General features: G+C 43.5%; 1 protein-coding gene across 1 annotated transcript in view; it reads left to right on the forward strand.

Annotated features, from left to right (window-relative positions):
- LOC116780027 (ubiquitin-associated protein 2-like) overlaps positions 1-19537 on the forward strand; it is a 136390-nt gene that overhangs the window by 75595 nt on the left and 41258 nt on the right. Inside the window, exons 16-20 of the mRNA XM_032674529.1 lie at positions 2683-2866; positions 4465-4531; positions 5795-5981; positions 7183-7274; positions 14900-14947. Of these exons, the coding sequence (XP_032530420.1) occupies positions 2683-2866; positions 4465-4531; positions 5795-5981; positions 7183-7274; positions 14900-14947 (578 nt within the window). The remainder of the gene's footprint in view (positions 1-2682; positions 2867-4464; positions 4532-5794; positions 5982-7182; positions 7275-14899; positions 14948-19537) is intronic.

Here is a 19537-nt window from a genome sequence, read left to right on the forward strand (position 1 = left end):
GCCACAAATTAATATAAAATTTAAAAAATTATAGAATTAAAAATTAATATCAAATTTCTTAGTAATTCTTCCAATTCTCAGTTGGGAAGCTCTGAGTAGCATTTAGCTGTAATGACACAAAGTCACATAGTCTGAATGCAGCTCTCACTGGGTATAGTGCTACTTGTGCCCTGTTAGAAGCTCTGTCAGGTACCTTGCTGCCTTGCAGTGGAGTAACAATAACACAGTACTGGCTCTGATACAGGCATTACTTTGTTGCCTAAAATCAACTCTTAAAGAAATCTCTAAGACTCAATTAGTCAGTTTTAGAAACCAGGCATTCTTTTATTACGATGCGCTGCATGATCACAGCACGCTGGGTGCCCTGGGAATCATTTCCCAAAGTGCACGCAGAGGTGTCTCCACTACAGTTTATACATTACATGGTTATTCATTTTTTGTTCCCCACATTTTTGTTACATATTCATGACATTTACTGACTCTTATTAGCATATATACATATCCTGTGACGGTTTGGAGCTGGATCCCCACCAAGTTCCCAACACCACAGCAAAAGCTTCCCCCCCAAAAACCAAGGGAAAAGGAAAAAACCAAAAAACCTAAGAGAACCGAGATAACAGAACTAATGTAATATATATATATATTTACATATATTACATTTATATACAATTACAAAAACTGTATACACATAAGAAAGAAACTCCCAACACCCAAAACCAGAAAAAAACAGATATACCCAATAATAAAGAACTAACAAATGAAATCTTAATACTTTCCTTGAGAAAACAGAAACGTCTCAATCCACGGTCACTGCATCTCCTTCTCGAACTCGGAAAGAAGGCAGCAACCTATCGACAAACCACAGGCCCCACAGCCCCACGGCTGGAGGAGCCACAGGGAGGGCTACTTTCCTCCAAGTACGCCAGAAGAGAAGAAAGGGCTCGACCTTCTCTCCCTTCCTATTTACATGTCTGCTTACGTAAAGAAATAGAATGGAATACTGGGATATGGTACTTCCTTAGTTTAGACCTGGTTGCCAGGAAGAGACCTAGACCAAACCATTACAATCTCTGAGGGACTTCATTGGGGATCTCATGTCTGGAGCCCCCAAAGTTCGAAGTGACTTCCTTATGAACTTCTTTAAGACAATACGCCTGGTTATAGAGTAACTTGGTGTTGCTTGGCTACTGCCTCAGTTCCCTTCTTCACTGTTTCCTTACTTTGCTTGGTTAGTCCCTTTAAATCACTATATGGAGTTTTTATGGTACATTCCGCTGCAAAAACTATTAGTTCTTGTTACATCTCAAAACTCAGATATCAACTGTTATCTTCATCTTGGCCACTTTCTAATGTGGTATTTTACTTGTACCACCCCTACAGCTCTCTTCCTGGAGTTAAAATAATTAAATTATAGTATTCAATATTCTGACCTTTATGTTCTGCTCTGTGGAAGTTTTCAAGGGCTGCAGTGTGAATTAACATCTTTTGGAATTCCAACATTTCAATTTTAAGTCTATCTTCCTCTTAAGCATCTCTTCAGGTAGGTCATTAATAGGGCAGCCTTTTTTTTTATACTTCTGAGTAGAAAGAAGTTGAACATTCCAACCTATAAACAATGTTTTGTTAGTGCTAACTTGAATTTAAATGAGCAGGAAAAGTGTATATGCCCAAAGAGTTACCACCTGAAAGATTGTTATATATAAAAATAACTTTTCAAGTGGAAAACTTTCTTAATCTTGTGTACAGAATTAATAAACGATTTATGAAATTCACTACAGGACTTGTCTTTTTGCTATGGAACGCAAAGATCTGAGAATTCCTAATATTTTTGTAATTATTCTCTAACGTTTTTATTAGTCCCCTTTTCTGTGCCAGTTCCTCTTTGAGAACACTTTTGGTTTTTTCTGTTTCTCCAGCACATAAACTGGAATCAGTCTTCTTATATGTAACTATTTCATGCATGCAAACTATTTTGTAATTCTCTCTTCTTAACATTGTCTTATCAATGTCTTCTTTGACATTTTCACTTCTGTATGTGCTGATAATTTTCTTAGTTCATGGAATCATAGAATGGTTTGGTTTGGAAGGGACCTTAAAGATCATCTCATTCCAACCCCCCTGCTGTGGACAGGGACACCTTCCACTAGACCAGGTTGCTCAAAGCCCCATCCAGCCTGACCTTGAACACTTCTAGGGACAGGGCATCCACAGATTCTCTGGGCAACCTGTACCAGTGCCTTACCACCCTCACAGGGAGGAGTTTCTTCCTAATAGCTAACCTAAACCTACTCTCCTTCAGTTTAAAGCCATTCCCCTTTGTCCTATCTCTACATGCCCTTGTAAAAAGTCCCTCTCCAGCTCTCTTGTAGGCCCCCTTCAGGTACTGGAAGGCTGCTACAAGGTCTCTCCGGAGCTTTCTCTTCTCCAGGTGCAGAAGTTTGCTACACATGTAGCATTGAAATTTTATAAATCTATTGTAGGTGAACAACTTAAAGGGAAAAAATTATAGTTCTGTTGCTGTTTGAATTTTCATTAATAGCCTGGTTCTTGATACTGTTACTGGTTCTTAATGGTCAGGGTTTTTTAAACCAAGGGGACAACACTGTTGTGTTCCTGGATCCAGACTGGGATGTCAAATATGCTGGAATTTGTCTTTGAATGTCTATTTTTAACTTGTTGCAGCTACTTCATCAGTTCCTGTGCTTAAGACAGAACCTTCTCCCTCACTACCTTCTGGTGGTTCTCTGCCCAACATGGTGTCCACCACTGCTTCACTTCTGCCTTCAGCATCGCAGCATGCAGCAACGTTGTGCAGTTTGCCTCAGTCCAGTGATCTGGCTAGCAGCTCACTCTCCCAGTTAAGCAGGTACAGTAGGAGTTATGATAAACTGAAAGGGGTTCAATTGTGGGGAAAGGACAGATGTAAGGGTGATTGTGTATGGGGCTGTCAGGCACAAGGGTCTCCTTTTCTGACATTAACTAGAATTAGGAGAGAGATTCAGAAGAGACCAGGATATTTCTGGTTGCAAGGTATGAGCTCTGGGCTGCTGCCCTCAAGTTTTCATGGTATATAAAAAAACTTTGTGTTTCAAGGAGCTCTTGCTTCAGTGATGTCACCTAAATTCATTTTGTTTTTCCTACTTTGCCTGCATTGCCTACTCTTTGTTTAGTGTCGTATGTTTGAAATAATTCCCTAATAATTTACTTCCTGAATAATTTTGAAATATTGTATTTTCATTTATATTTATATTTCTTAAAATTAGAAAATAGAAATAATTTCACAGGGAAAGTGTGTGTCTTTTTCTAAGACATTTCTTTAAGACACTTTGAAATATCAGATTGGTGTTCCTGGAAGTGCATTTAGCACAGCTTAGCTCATTCGCACTGTCTGATTTTTCAGTGCCTGTTACTCGAGCTTTGTCCTTGGGCAGGTGACATCCTGAGGCTGTACTGGTTATGTTTTAATACTCACCTTTGTCATGGCTAGGCTTCGCGAACGAAGATTTGGGAAGGCTCTATCCACATTTGTTACAGGCACGCTGGTGGCTTATGAGGCTAATACGTGACAGACATCTGATTGCAAAAGGCACAGCAGAAAGACTCCTTAGATGGTGTATTCTGCAAAACACGTTCTTTCTGCATTGCCTTTTCTCCTTGAGAGTGATCCTGCGTGTGTTCTCAAAGGAGACAACTGCATTATAGATGGCGTGTCTCCAGGCCTCCCGATTGGAGACCAGAGTAGACCAGTTATGGTGATCAATATGGCCAAGGCTGAGATGTTGTTTCAGGGAGTCCTTGTATCTTTTCTTCAGGGCTCCTCTCATGCGGCAGCTGGTGGCAAGTTCACCATAAAGCAGGATCTTAGGGAGACGGTGGTCCTTCATCCTGGAGAACTCACCTTTGTACCGTATTTGTTAATATAAGAAACTTATTTTATGGGCTATCACAGTGTTTTTTGTGTTTCACAACTAGGACATGGTCTCTTAATACACTAGTGTTTTCTGTTGAATAAAATGGTAAATGTGTCAAATAACAAGAATTAATCCATTTACATTGAAAACATCTTCTCCCGACATTTGTTTGTTGAAAAGCTGTGTACATTGGTAGAAATTTTAGTTGGAGGATTGATACTGTTGGACAGATAGAAATAGTTTTCTCTGTACTTCATTTTTTTCATTAAATGGTAGTAGGATATTATTTAAAGGAAATATATCTGTAGGGGTGTGTGTATATATACACATATATATATATGTGCATATATATACACACTCCTACAGACAAGTTTTTCTTTAAATATCTACTATGTGTGTATGCGTATACCATACCTACGATTTTTATTCTTTAATATTCTGCTACCTACTCCGTGTTTGTATGTATATGTGTGTATGTACACATGCATATATATATATTAAAAATAGTTCTAAGGAAAACTGATTTTGTTAATTCTTTGCAATTTCTTTCTAGCTCCCTTTCCAATCATCAGAGCAGCCTGTCCCCTGCCTCAGTATTGTCTTCAAGCACATCACATGTGGTAAGTCCTATTTGCATTTCCACAGATGTTTGGCATATAGTCAGTTTATCTGATGCTAAGAACTGAAACAAGAGCTTTATCTCAGGGAAGGAGGACTGCCAGGTCTCTAGTGTTAAAAAGTCTTTACCACTTGTGATTTGTATTAGGTCAAGAATAGCTATCACAGAGATTTGCCAGTCACACAACTGTAGAGGAAATTTTTGTGCCAGCAAGGGGGGATAGAATAAAGAAAAAACTCTTATAACAAATATGTTTAAAAAAACAAATAAAACTTTAGAAGTGGCTGTCTCAAACTGCTCTAAAATGTGGACTGTTAGCAGTCTCCACTGGAGAGGTTAACTGGCAAAATTGCAGGTGATGGAATGATGCATGTCATGAAAAATGCCTCAGGGACAGATGATTTTAGAGTTACCATGTGACGTTGCCACCTGTGTATTAAGGCATTAGAGATAACAAGACAAATGGTAGTGAACACAGTGCTGTAGATGAGGTTGCACAAATGAAAGTCGGAGAGATGCTGCCTGTACAATCCCAGTTGGGGTGTGCAGATAGGTTACTGCTTTTCTTTATTCTTGAATTTTGGTAGTGCTCCATCTCTGCTGTATATATAATTAAAAATCACCCTTATCCAAATGTCCTTCTTTCTGTTGTCAGAGTTCTTTTGGCTTCTGTGTGTTGATGACACTGTTTGCAGGTGTGATCACCTTACAGCTAAGGCACTGTATTGTGGTGGATTCAAAACCAGGAACTCCTTTATCCTCATGGGTTCCTGTAATACATTGGTCTGCGTTTTGGTTTACCCGCATTGACTCTATGTGGGGCACTGCAGTTTTAATCTTTTAAATTCCACAAATGCATTGAGGAAATCACAATAGGCAGTGTCCTGTATTTTGAAACAAATACTGTCTTTTGGAAGAACATAGGAGTTTATTTAACATAACAATACTAGCTTAAAGGAGTATACAAGCAAAAAGGGCAAGAAATAATGAAATGGAGTGACATTTGAGTTACTGTAGTATAATTTTGTGATGATATAACAGTTGGAATTTGACTTTCATGTAATAATTTTCTTTGAATCGCAAAAAAAAAATCACAAGCATGCAACTTAGTTGCTTGCCTTTACATAGATAATGCATTATTTTTACATGTGCTGCTGTTACTTAAAGATTGTTGGTTTTGGTTTTTAGTTTTGTTCCCTCCCCCAGCATCTTTCACTGTGCCTCATTTGCTCTGTGATCCTCATTCTTTTTGTCTCCTTTCTAGCACACTAGTATTGAGAACACAACTTCGCTCCAGCCCTCAACAACCTTTTCAACTGCTTCAACCTCAGCCACTAGCACCACCTCCTCGGTTGTCAGCATGGCAAGCAGTATGAACACTACAAACAGCCTTGGCCTGAGCGTTACCAGTGTGTCTGCCACCACACGGGCAGCTCCCTTAGTGTCTTCAGGTTGGCAATATTGACAGATCCGTGGATAGACAGAGGATTTCAGTCAGCAGGGCTGTCAGTTGAGCATCTTGGCCAACCATAGCTATACTAAGAAATCCACCACTCTTGACTAGCATTTTCAGCATGCTTTATTTGCTGAATTATAAAATAAAGTTGCCTGGGTTTGTGTATTTGAAATATTTGTTAGGATGCTATGTGGCATTTGTGTAGCATATTCCATCCCCAAAGAGCTTTAAAAAAATAGAAACCAGAGCAGTTCTGACTTTGGAAGTTTTGGACTAGGAGATTCACCCTTTTGTACTCCAGCTCTGGCTGTGAGTTCACATTAACTTTAATTTCAGTCTTCTCTGTGACTTGAATTCATTTGACAGTATCAAACTACTGCAGTGTCCTTATTATGATATGCCACATCCCTACTGCCACTCTAGAGAAAGGAAAAAGTGTGATGTTTGTGTCATTTCCACAGAAAATAGCACTTCAGAGAAAGGAACCACAGAGAAGGTTGGGAGGCTTTCTACACTGAAGTGAAAGCAATGCTAAATTCTTTTTCTTTAATCAACTGAACTGCTAAAAGGAAATCCTATGGAGGGAAGCGAATGATTTAAACATTAAGATGACACTCACAGAAGAATTTGTCATTTCCATAACTTGTAAATAAAGTGTCTGATGACTGGTCAAAGTGCTTTTTTTACTCTTCTACTTCCTAGAACTCCTTCACGTAGGCAACTGAAACCATTTCAATCTCCTCTTTGCTATTCTCATCCGCAGTAAGTCACCCACAAAAAGTATGCTGGCAACATTTAGTGCTTCCAGTCTATTGCACTATTGTTGACAGAGCAGCAAATGAAAGGAGATAATTTGCTTAGACTGAGAACAGTGCCTGATTTTGCCTTCAGGAGATTGACAAGGAAAGGAGAGTTCCTGTAATTCTTGGTAATTCTCTTGGTCAGAGTAAATAACAAAATCAGATTGTTTTCTGATGGGACTGTTTTCAGTCTTAAGTGCCTGTGCTTTCCTTCCTTGAGGCATGGGTAACTCTCCAGGCTATTTTGAGTGTTTTCATCAACCAGCACAAATTCTCTGCGTAGTTCTGCTCTTTACAAGCTAGACAATGCAGCTGCCAGGACTCATGAGCTATCTGTTCAATGCTGAGACTTTCTTTCTAAAGACTTAATAAAGTGTCTGTATTTTGATTCTACAGGCAAAGCTCCCCCAAACCTGCCCCAAGGTGTACCACCCTTGTTGCATAACCAGTATATTGTGGGACCTGGAGGACTTCTGCCTGCCTACCCAGTAAGCAATTTAATTGTTCGTCATTAATTGTTTAAGCCTTGGTGCAAGTGGGCCCTCCAGACCTCTACTGTCTATGCCAAGGCATTCTGTTGGCACATGTTGTACCTGGAATTCTTGTTCCAAATGCTGAAGAATGTGAAATGTATTCAGTGAGGGTTTACTGTTGATAGTAAACTGTATAACTGTTGGTACAGACCTGATCTGGCTGCTCTTGTAGCTAAACATGCATGTTGCTATGGTTTTCAGTGTTATCAGGTTTTAGGCCCTTTGAATAAAATTAAACCCATTTAGGTTTGTGTTACTGGAATAGATAGTATTACATAGTGTTATGGTTTAGCTAAATGAAGAAGATTTTCTTGTTTAATGTTTTCATATCATCACATGGTTTTGGAGAGCGCAAGGGGACACCTCCCCTCTCTTCCCCTTGCTAACAGGACTGGAACATGCTCTCTCTGGTTCTAGAGGGCAGAAGCGCAGTTGAGCTCCTCTCTGTCTCTCGTTGTGGTTCTGGTCTCTGGTCAGTTTTCCCACCTCGCTGCTGCTGTTGCTGCTCAGCTGGGTTGCACCTTCGAACCATGCTGCCTGTGCTGCAACAGCTGTCCCTGCAGCCTCCCCTCTGCTTGAAGTTGGGGCAATCATCCCTGCCACCTGGAACTGTCCCTGCTGCCTCCCCGCTGCTCGAAGCCACTGCAATGGTCCCTGCTGCTGTTTGCTGCCATTACTGCCCTGGAGTAGTGCCGCTTGCAGCTGCCACTGCTACCTCCACTGACTGCTGCCGCCACTGCTGCTGCCCCTACTGCCTTGGAGTAGCACCGCTGGCACCACTCTGCACACCAGTACTCCCCCTCCCAGGTCTGAACATGACCTCCGTTGGGACTGCGTTGCCATCTCGGCGGCATGCACTGAAAGAGTGGTTGTAGGTGACATTCTTTTCTGTTATTGTTTGTTTTTTTCTTTTGTTCTGTTTTGTTCTCCATTTTTAGTAAAACTTATTAATTTTCATACTTCACTTGAATGCTTGTAATTTCAAAAAAAAATTGTCATTTTGGAGGGGGGAGTGTTTTTATTCCATCAGAGGTCCCGCCTCCTGGGACATATCGTCAGTAAACCAAGACAATAATTGGGCACCCAACGTGAGGCAATGAGTGAAAAAGTGGAAAAAGAATAAACAGTTTTGAATAAACCATTTGTGTATTGGATATAGAACTCCTCAGGCATCATATTGTTTGATTTATTCCTGTTTATTTGGCATGTATTCCTGCATATGTAGTTCCCATTCATAGGTGTTTATCTCAAAATGGATTCTAAAGCAAGATAGCTGTGGCTATTTTAAGTTTGTAACTTGGATTTGTGGGTTGTAAATTCATGCCTATAAATCTCCTTGGAATGTGTTTTTCAGGGTTGTTTTCCTACCCTAACCTAAACTGTTATCATTGGGGGTTTCATGATAATGGCACCCAATCTGGGGGAGGAACGCAGGGGAGCGTTTTCTCCCAATTCTTCACCCATTTCTCCTTCAGGTCTGCCACAACAGTTTTTGAAGAGTTTAAATTCTCTCTACATGTTAGAGATACCTTACTCTTTCTGGTATGTTTGGCAGTTTGCATTATGATGCTCTTTCTTATGTATGAAGGTAGGACCAAGATCTATCAGGAATGTGTCCAGAAGCCTACCCCAGGAGTGGATAGTTTTGAGTGGCATGGGTTGTGGGAGGACATGGGTAAGTTCTTGGAGAATGTTTCTACTCCAATGACCTGGAAGTTCACCCTTGAACAACTGCAAGACCCTGTCAAGGTGATGAGATTGGTGAGGGAAAAGTGCCACGGTAGATCTATGGAGGGGTAGCTTGTGGTTGCGTGTGGAGCCCTGGTCACTGCCTACCGAAAGCTGCTCAGTATGGTGCAGCACCTCCAGGAGGAAAAGAAAGGGAACAAAACACCTGACACCATGGCAACTCAAAGTGTAACAAAACCAGAGGGACAACCCAGGCCAATAGAAGTTGCCCCTATCCAAAAGAGAAAATATAAGACCAAATCAGTTCACCAGGTAGACGATGATGGGGAGGCAAGACCCTCACAAATAACAGACCCAGAGTCAGAAATAATCACCAAATCCCTTTCATTTGATAATCTCCACAACCTGAGGAAAGACATCACTTGATGACCGGATGACCCATTCTATCTTGTTGATTGAGTCTGGGATCCTATGGGTGAAGTTGCACTGCTTGATGGTACCGAAGCAAGGTATTTAGGATCCCTGTCTCAGGATGCGGGTATTTACCAGGGGGTTGTAAGGGAGTCAGAACCCCTTCATCTCTGGGCACAGCTTTCAGAAGCGTAAGAGAGAGTTTGTTTACAGAGATGACCTGCAGGGGCATCATCTTTGCACCTGGGAGACCATGGAAGATGGGATCCGATGCCTGAGAGAAATGGCACTGTTAGAGATACTTTTCGCAAGGGACAGGCAATCCAATAGAGACCCTGATGAGGTCAAGTGCACATCACAGTTGTGGTGGAACCTCGGACACACAGGGCCACCCATATATGCTAATTTCCTGGTGACAATGCACTGGAAGGAAAACCAAGAAAGAGTGGGCACTATCTTGAGTAAACTCAGGACATATAATGAGATTGTCCATGCCCTGTTATGACCCCCTATCTCTTCTGTAGAAAAATTAGTTGCAGGCCTCTGAGCACTAACTGAGGAAGTAAAAAATGACCACAAAAAACTCAGAGGGGAGTTTAAAGAGAGCATTGTCCATGTCTCTTGCCAGTGCAAACTGAGACCCCTGCTATCTGAAACAGGTGTCCCCTGACTAGGGAGAGGGGGTGCACCACATGGAGCAACCTGTGGTTATTCCTACGCAAACATGGGGAAGGACATTGGTAAATGGGGTGGAAAACCCAACTTGCTTATCAACATGGGCACGTGAGTTAAAAGGAAAAATGGCCAGAAGCAATTCCACAAGGATGGATGTAGCCCCAGTCTCCCGTGGGCAAGCCCCTAGACAGAACCAGAGCGACGATAACATGTCTGATCCCTTAGAAGACACCTCCCGTATGTACTCACAGGGAGAAAGCCATGATTACCAAGACCAGCATTAGAGGGGCGCTGCCCTAAGCCAGGTAGAGGCACAGGATAACCGTGTCTATTGGACTGTGTGGATCTGATGCCTGGCACATGAGACCCACAAGAATACAGAGCTTTGGTTGACACTGGTGCACAATGCACTCTAATGCCATCAGGGCATGTGGGCGTGGAGTCTATTTCAATTGCTGGAGTGACAGGGGATTCTCAAGAGCTGACAGTGGTGGAAACTGAAGTGAACTTGATGGGGAAGGAGTAGCAGAGGCAGCCCATTGTGACTAGTCCAGACGTCCTATGGATCCTGGGTATCGATTGCCTAAAGAATGGGCATTTCAAAGATCCAAAAGGACATCGGTGGGCTTTTGGGATAGCTGCTGTAGAGACAGAAGGGATTAAACAGTTGAATGCATTGCCTGGCCTCTCAGAGAATCCTTCTGCTGTGGGACTGCTAAAGGTTGAAGAATAGAAGGTGCCAATCACCACTGCAACAACGCATTGTGGGCAATATCGCACAAACCAAGACTCCATGATCCCCATCCATAAGATGATCTGCAAGCTGGAGAGCCGAGTGGTCAGCAAGAATTGCTCACCCTTTAACAACCCACATTTGGCTCATGCATAAGCCCAATGGAGAATGGAGACTGACAGTGGGTTATCATGGCTTGAATGAAATTACCCCATCGTTGAGTGCCGCTGTGGCAGACATGCTGGAGCTTCAGTATGAACGGTGAGTCTAAGCAGGCAAAGTGGTGCCACCATTGACATTGCTAATGTGTTTTTCCTCGCATTCCTTTGGCAGGAGAGGGCTGGCCACAGTTTGCTTTCACCTGTAGGGGCATGCAGTACACCTGGAACTGACTGCCCCAGGGGTGGAAACACATGCCACCATCTGCCGTGGACTGATCCAGGCTACACTAGAGAAAGGTGAGGCTCCAGAACATCTGCAGTACATTGATGACATCATTGTATGGGGGGAACATGGCAGAAGAAGTCTTTAAGAAAGAAGATCATCCAGATTCTCCCTGAAAGCCGGGTTTGCCACCAAATGGAGTAGGTCAAGGGACATGCCAGAGAAATCCAATTCCTGGGAGTGAAGTGGCAGGACAGACGCCATCAGATCCCAACAGAAGTCATCAAGAAGATAACATGCAATGTCTCCAGTGGCCCAGCAAGAAGGAAATGCAAGCTTTCCAAGGCACCATAGGTTTCTGGAGGATGCACATCCCAGAATACAGCCAGACTGTAGTCCTCTCTACTTTGTAACACGCAGAAGAATGAGTACCAGTGGGGCCCCAAACAGCAACAAGCTTTGAACAGTATGAAATAGGAGATCGCTGATGCTGTAGCCTTGGTACAGTCAGGACAGGACCGGAGGTAAAACGTGCTCTACTCTGGAGCTGGGGAAAATGGTCCTTCCTGGAGCCTCTGGTAGAAGGTGCCTGGGGACCACTTGGATTCTGGAGCCAAAACTATAGAGGATCTGAGGCCAACTACACTCCAATGGAGAAGGAGATTCTAGCAGTCTATGAAGGAGTTCAAACCACCTCAGTAGTGATCAGCACGGAAGCACAACTTCTCCTGGCACCCCGACTACAAGTGCTGGGGTGGATGTTCAAGGGAAAAGCTCCTTCCACGCTACATGAAGTGGATTGCCTTGATCACGCAGCTCACCAGAATCAGGAACCCTAATCGCCCTGGGATCTTGGAGATAATTACAAATTGGTCTGAAGGTGAGAATTTTGGTCTGGTAGATGATAGAACAGGTGGCATGTGCTGAGGAAGCTCCACCATACAACCAACTGCCAGAGGACGAAAAGCTCTACACTCTCACTGATGGTTGCTGTTGCATTGTAGGCATGAACCGGAAATGGAAAGCAGCTGTATGGAGGCCCACATGACGAGTATCAAAAGCTGTGGAAGGAAAAGGTGGATCAAGTCACAGAGCTCAGAGTCATCCAGCTGGCTTTGGATATTGCTGAACAAGAGAAGTGGCCAAGACTTTACCTCTACACTGGCTCGTGGATGGTGACCAATGCTCTGTGGGGGTGGCTGGAGAGATGGAAGAAGGACAATGGCAATGTAAAGGGAAACCCATCTGGGCTTCTGAAATGTGACCCAGGTAGCGAAGCTGATTGTGGGAGTCTGCCACATAGATGCACATGTGCCCAAAAGCCAAGCAAATGAAGAACAGGCAGACTGAGCTGCCCGAGTCAAAGTGTCACAGTTAGACCTTGATTGGCAGGACAAGGGAGAGTTGTTCCTAACTTGATGGGCCCATGATGCCTCAGGCCATCAGGTGGGCGTGAGACCAAGGGTGGATTTAACCATGGACACTCTCCCAGGTTATCCACGATTGTGAACATGCACTGCAATCAAGCAGGCTAAGAAAGTAAACCCCTGTGGTATGGTGGGTGATGGACCAAGTATAGATATGGAGAGGCCTGGTAGATTGATTGCATCACACCATCGCAAACTCGCCAAGGTAAGCTCTATGTGCTCACCATGGTGGAAGCAACCACCAGATGGCTGGAAACGTACTCTGTGCCTCAAACCATGCCCAGAACACCATCCTGGACCTCAAAGAGCAAGTCCTGTGGTGACATGGCATCCCAGAGCAATTGAGTCAGACAATGGGACTCATTTCAAGAATAACCTAGTTACCACCTGGGCTAAAGAGCAGGGTATTGAGTGGGTATATCATATTCCCTATCATGCACCAGCCGCTGGGAAGGTTGAATGGTGTAATTACTGTTGAAAACTACTTTGAAGGCATTGGGCAGGAGACTTTCAAGCACTGACATCAGCATTTAGCAAAGGCTACTTGGTTAATCAGTACTAGAGGCTCTGTCAACTGAGTCAGCCCTGCCAATCAGAGTCCCTTCCACTGTAGAGGGAGATAAAGTCCCCATAGTGCACTGAGAGATAGTTAGGGAAATGGTTTGGTTTTGTCCACCCCAAGCAAAAGCAAACCCGTTTGTAGGATTGTTTTTGCTCAAGGGTGGGTTGCACATGGTGGGGGATGCAGAAAGATGGAGAAACACGATGTATACTTCCTCTGGGGGACCTAATTTTTTGTAAAACTGTCCACTGTGCCTGTATGTATATACTTGTAAATGTGTATATAAGTGGAATAATGTGTGTATGTGTATAGTTGGAAAGTTCAAATTTGATATAGCATGATGGTATGAAAAAATTGCATTGGATAATGTTATGGTTTAGCTAAATGAAGATTTTCTTGTTGAATTTTTTCATATCATCACATGGTTTTGGAGAACGCAGGGGACACCTCCCCTCTCTTTCCCTGCGCAGGGTGGAGGCAGGGAGGGATGAAGGGTCCTGATGGGAAATACGACGAGAACTTAATAGGATAAACTTGCTAACAGGACCGGAACACGCTCTCTCTGGTTCTGGTGGGGGGTGCGAGGGCAGGAGTGAACACAGTTGGGCTGCTCTCCCTCATCGTGGTTCTGGTCTCTGTTTTTCCCACCTTGGTGCTGCTGTTGCTGCTCAGCTGGGCTGCGCCTTGAGCCACACTGCAACCATCCCTGCCTCTGCTGCCACTGCTTCTGCCTTAGAGTAGCGTCGCTTGCAGCTGTCACCACTGCCCACTGCTGCTCGCCCCGCACTGCCGGTGCCACTCTGCACACCAGCACTTCCCCCACACCAGTACTTCCCCCCCCTCACCTCCACACATGACCTCTGTTGGGACTGCGTTGCCGTCTTGGCAGCATACACTGAAAGAGTGGTTTTAGGTGACATTCTTTTCTGTTATTGTTTGGTTTTTTTGTTTTGTTCTTTCTTGTTCTCCTTTTTTAGTAAAACTGTTATTAATTTTCATACTTCACTTGAATGCCTCGTAATTTCAAAAAAAATTCATAATTCAAGGGAGGGTTTATTCCATCGAGGTCCTGCCTCCTGGAACATATTGTTAGTAAACCAAGACACATAGTGATGTAATAGTAATAGATAGCACATAGTAATGGTAGAAATGTGCCATGTGTCCTGTCTGTCATACTTTGGAAGATTGCACATAGCTTTTTGGTGTCTGACCAGGATCAACATATTTTTGGTTATCTGGTTTTGAATCAGAAACTTTATTCTAAAATTTTTCTATATCACACCAAATGCAAGGGTTGCTTTGTGGTCTAGTCATCAAATCTTAAATCTTGCTGCTCTCTGAAGTAATGATTACAGCAAAGAGGGCTGTTCCTCTTACTCCCAAACCTGAATGCCCTGTAGTTTTTTCGTAAGTTGAGGAATGATGCATCTGCAAAAACTGTATTGAACATGGAACAGTAATACACTCCTCAGAGGACTGCTGTCATCAGGAAACAACATCAGATTAAAAAGCCATTTTAAGCTTAGCTCTACTAACCTTAAAATGCTACAGTAGACCATGATAGCACAATGAACATATAGCTGTACACCTTTAAAATAGAATGGACCTAGGTCAAACTCTGTTTAAACAGAACTCCAAATTGATCAGCATCAGAGAAAAGTGTTATAATGATCTTGTATTTTTATCTGTCTTTAAGCAGATTTATGGTTATGATGATCTCCAGATGCTTCAATCCAGGCTGCCAATGGTAAGTAAATGACTTGGTTTATTTAATTTTAGACCAGTTGTCTTCAGTGTTGATCATTTGTGCAATGCAATTTAGTTCATTTAATGGTGATTAAGAGCTTATCTTTATATTCTATATTCTGTTTTTAATTATCCACAAACAGTTTTCTAGGTGGTAAATTGATACAGCGAAACTGTTGCATTATGCGTTTGTCTATTTGCAAATAGAAGCAAATGTGCTCTGTGCTTCTGAGTGGAGAAATTTCCAATTGTTGTTCTAGTTAGAGTATGACATCTTGTCAAATCTAGTTGAAGTCTGAGTGTCAATGTTTTTTTACCAAGAAGTAGGGTTGAACAGCAAGTATACAAATTGGCAGCCAGTAGGTGCTTCTGACAGGTTTTGGAGGCACTCATAGGTACAGGTCTCTGTGTGTGCATCACAGCAACAAATGCAGGTGAGCTGCAGGAGGGAGAGTATATGAAGTTTTCACAAAAAACCTCAGCCTAGATTGTGGAAAAGGAAAATATTTTTTTTTTCAGAAAGTAGAATAAGGGTCTTGAAGGGAACATTTGGTAGTATGTTACTGAGAAAAGTCACAGGATTAAGTGATGCAGTGTATTTATAGAGGCAGAAATCGAGCAATGAGCAGTGATCTGAAAAGAAATATCACTGAATGAATGCCATAGATAAAGGTCCAAGTCAGAACCAGGTCTTTAATGGGGAGTCTGGGGATAGCCAGAGTCAGACAGTCAAAGGTGAGTACAGGGATATCCCAGACAAAACCCTGTCAAACTCAGGCAACTTTATTTTATAATTCAGCAAATAAAGCATGCTGAAAAGCTAGTCAAGTGTGGATTTCTTGGTGCAGTTATGTCTGGTCTTAGGAGGCGTGGCTGAGGGAACTGGTGTTTTTAAGCCTGGAGAAAATGAAGCTTAGGAGACTTGAAAGGAGGTTGTAGAGAGGTGGATGTTGGTCTCTTCTCCCATGTAACAAGTGATAGGACAAGAGGAAATGGCCTCAAGTTGCTCCAGAAGAGGTTTAGATTGGATATTAGGAAAAACTTCTTCACAGAAAGGATTGTCAAGCATTGGAGCAGGCTACCCAGGGAAGTGGTTGTCTTTTCTGCAGCTGAACTTTCCCTTCCTGCCCGAGTCTCTTTTCTGTCTGTAATGTCCTGGTGTTGGTTGTGGTCTGTTTTCCTTTCCCTTGTGTGCCTTTGTTTTCATATTAGCTGATCCTTTCACATTGGAAGGATTTTGAAATTATGTTGTTTGTAAGAGTCTGGGGAGCCCCCTCCTGGAGCAAGGGCCTGGGGGCGTGACGGCAGAGGCGGCTTCCAAGGAGGTGGCTCTGGGTGTAGGCACTTGATTGTTGGATGTGTTCCTGGATACAGCTGCCTGTGTTTGAAGCTCCTGAGAATGAGTAAGAAAGGCTTTCCTTCAGATATATATTGCTCCTCCTCTTACTGGGTTGGGTCCCGACTGTGGTCCCATGTGTGTGTGCCTGTAGCAGGAGTCTTGTGCTTTCTCTACCTCCTTGCCTGAGGTGGCTGGAGAGCAAAGAAGAAAATGCCCCCTGTGAGGCTGTTTGTAAACAAAGGGTCTTGCGTTTGGGATGACCTTGAGCCCCTGTGCCCCTAGAGGAGGGGTGTCCAAGAGTCTTTTGGAGGTGGAGCTGAACCAGCTAATCTAGTTATAAAGCTCTAGTAGGAGGAGAAGGAGTGGCAGTTTCACTTGCTGAAGTTTTAAGGTCCCCTACAACAGTAGGGATCACATTCTGCTTCTATGAGAGCCATTATCACGTTTTATCAAAGCTTTTGGAGCAGGGGAGATGTGTGTGTGGTGGTGGTGATGGGCTGGGAGCCATGGTCTAGTCAGGCAATGTTGTGTTGGGGGTGCTGCCTTGGGGTGCTGGCATACCTAGGTGCTATCCCTGCAGGAGGCCATGGCTGGACCTTGTCTGTGTTGCCCTAGAATAGCTCATGGCTGTAAGGTGTTTTCAAGCAACACAATGAGACATTTGTCATGAAAAGTGATCTCTGCTGTGGCTCTCCTTCATGTAATCATAGAATGGGTTGGGTTGAAAGGGACCTTTAAAGGTCACCTAGTCCGATCCCCCGGCGATGAGCAGGGACATCTTCAACTAGATCAGGTTGCTCAGAGCCCCATCTAACTTGGCCTTGAATGTTTCCAGGGATGGGACATCCACCACCTCTCTGGGCAACCTGTGCCAGTGTTTTACCATCCTCATAATAAAAAAAGTCTTCCTTATATCTAGTTTGAATCTATCCTCTTTTAGTTTAAAACCTTTACCCCTTGTCCTATTGCAACAGGACGTATTAAAAGTCTGTCCCCATCTGTCTTATAAGTCCCCTTTAAGTGTTGAAAGGCCACAATAAAGTCTCCCCTGGAGCCTTCTCCAGGCTGAACAACCCCAACTCTCTCCAACAGGTCCATGTCTTCCTTTTACTGAGGACTCCAGAGCTAATGATTAGTTGGTCTAAACCAAGACAAGAAGGTGGGAAATGTTGAGGAGATACTAAAGAGATGATTCTGATGATGGCTAAACCCTGGCAGAGGTTTTCCAAAGAGGTTTAGGGAAGTTCATTCTTGGGGACATGCCAAAACAAAGAGTGGACAGGGCTGTGGAGCATGGGGTCTGCAGAGTTCTGTTTGGAGCAGGTGTTGAGTAGAGGTCACTTTCTCCCACCCCAAAGGCTTGTTCCTGTGCTTCTGAGACAAGAGGCACTGACATGCTTTTTTGTAACAGGTCTTTATTTTCTGTTGAATAAATAGGTGAATAAATAGTTAAAAACTCTTGTCAAATTAAATAGAATAGATGAGTAGTCAGTGGAGGCTCAGGGTCCATAGATGTTCTTGTGGTGGCTGCTGCCACCAGTCATGGGAGGTAGGAGGACAGGGGTGGAGATGGGGCAGTGGTCCAGAAGTGGTGGTGGTGGCATGGATGGGGCTCTATGTGTTGGGCGGGGTAGTTGGGCTAATCACGCATGATGCAGGTGTTGTGAAGATGTTGGAAGCCGGCATGAGCTTCTAGGCAGATGTGGTCCCAGGCACAGGGTTTGTGGTGGGTGCAGAGGAAGTCCTGGATGCACCCAAATATTTGTTGATGCTGAGCAGCAGGTTGCAGGGCCTGGCCTTTGGAGTATGCCATTGGCTGGCACATACTGCCCAAGCTGCTGGATGTGGTGCAGGAAGCTGATGCTGTGTCTCAGCGTCCAGTGGTGGTGGGCAGGGGTGTTTGAGCTGCTGAGGGTGATGAAGCTGCTGGAGGATACAGTGTGGTGGCAGCAGTTGCTGCAGGTGTAGGAGGGTTTTGGGGAAGAGGAAGGGTGCCTGCTGGTGGTGGCAAGGCTGTGACATGCTGGGAACCATGGCCTGGAAGAGCTGTAGGCTGTCCCAGGGGAAGGTGGTGTCACAGGGACGAATGAGAGTGGTGGTGAGACCCAGCAGGAGCACCAGGGTGCCATGCCACAGGCAGGGCTATGGGGTTGTGAGCACAGCCATGATGACATGTTGGGATAGCAACATGGGGCAGTTTTGCTGTTGATGGTTTTTTTGTGGTTTCTCCTTTCCCCTGGGCAAACTCTGATGACTGTTGTGTTCTGCTGAATTTCCCTTCCTGACCAAGTCTCTTTTCCTTATGTATATGCCAGTATTGGTTGTGAATTTTTTTAGTTTTGGTGTATTTGTCATCTTCGCTTTTGTGTCAATACATCATTTCTTTTTACATTTTGGATGATTTGTAAAATGATGTATTTCTTGGGAATCTCAGGAACTCTCCAAGTCGAGACATCATTTGAGGAGGTAGCTCTGGGTCTAAGCACTTGAACATTGAATGTTTATTGATGAAGCTTCTAAAATCTCATTGCTTCCCTTTCTCTGTTTGAACCTTCGTGATGGGAGATAAGAAGTCTTTTCTAAGCTTTTGTTTATTGAATGAAGGGGATGCAGCCAGAAATATTTTTGTATAGGGTGATTTTTACTCTTTTTGCCAGTTGAGGAATTTTTCATGACTGCTGTCTCGTGCTGCATGGAGGAAAAGGTCCTTAACAAACAATTCCATTTTTCCAATTTCCAGTGTTTGCATGGTGGAATGCTTCTGTCTTATGTTATGTCCTCATACTACTGGAACTTCTCAGCTTCTCTCTCTCTTTTTATCACTGTGAGTGCATCATTTCTTTCCATTTTTAAAATTATTTCTCAATGGTCTATTTTGCTTTGGAAGTCCAAGTGCAATCTGGTGCTGAGGGTAGGTGGTGAGGGTGGCCTTGTCCAGTGATGCTTTTGAATACATCTCCGGGAATGGACATTCTACAACCTCCCTGATCCCACTTCTAGTGTTGTATCACCTTAATGCTAAAGATAATAATGTGTTTATTCTTTCATGTTTGAATTCCCTGTATTCCAGCTTGTGTCATTACCACTCCTCCTCTATGTTTTTACGTCTGAGGAGGATTTACTTTCTTCAGCCGCCTCAAGAAGACAGAGCCAATGAGGTTGCCCCTGACTGGCGTCACAGGGTAATTCTGGTTAGAAGAATATCAGGAGGACCGTAGTACAACCTGGGAGTTGTATCTTGAGGGGTCGCTG

Source organism: Chiroxiphia lanceolata, chromosome W (genome assembly GCF_009829145.1).
Source record: "Chiroxiphia lanceolata isolate bChiLan1 chromosome W, bChiLan1.pri, whole genome shotgun sequence".
In the NCBI taxonomy this organism is placed as follows: Eukaryota; Metazoa; Chordata; class Aves; order Passeriformes; family Pipridae; genus Chiroxiphia; species Chiroxiphia lanceolata.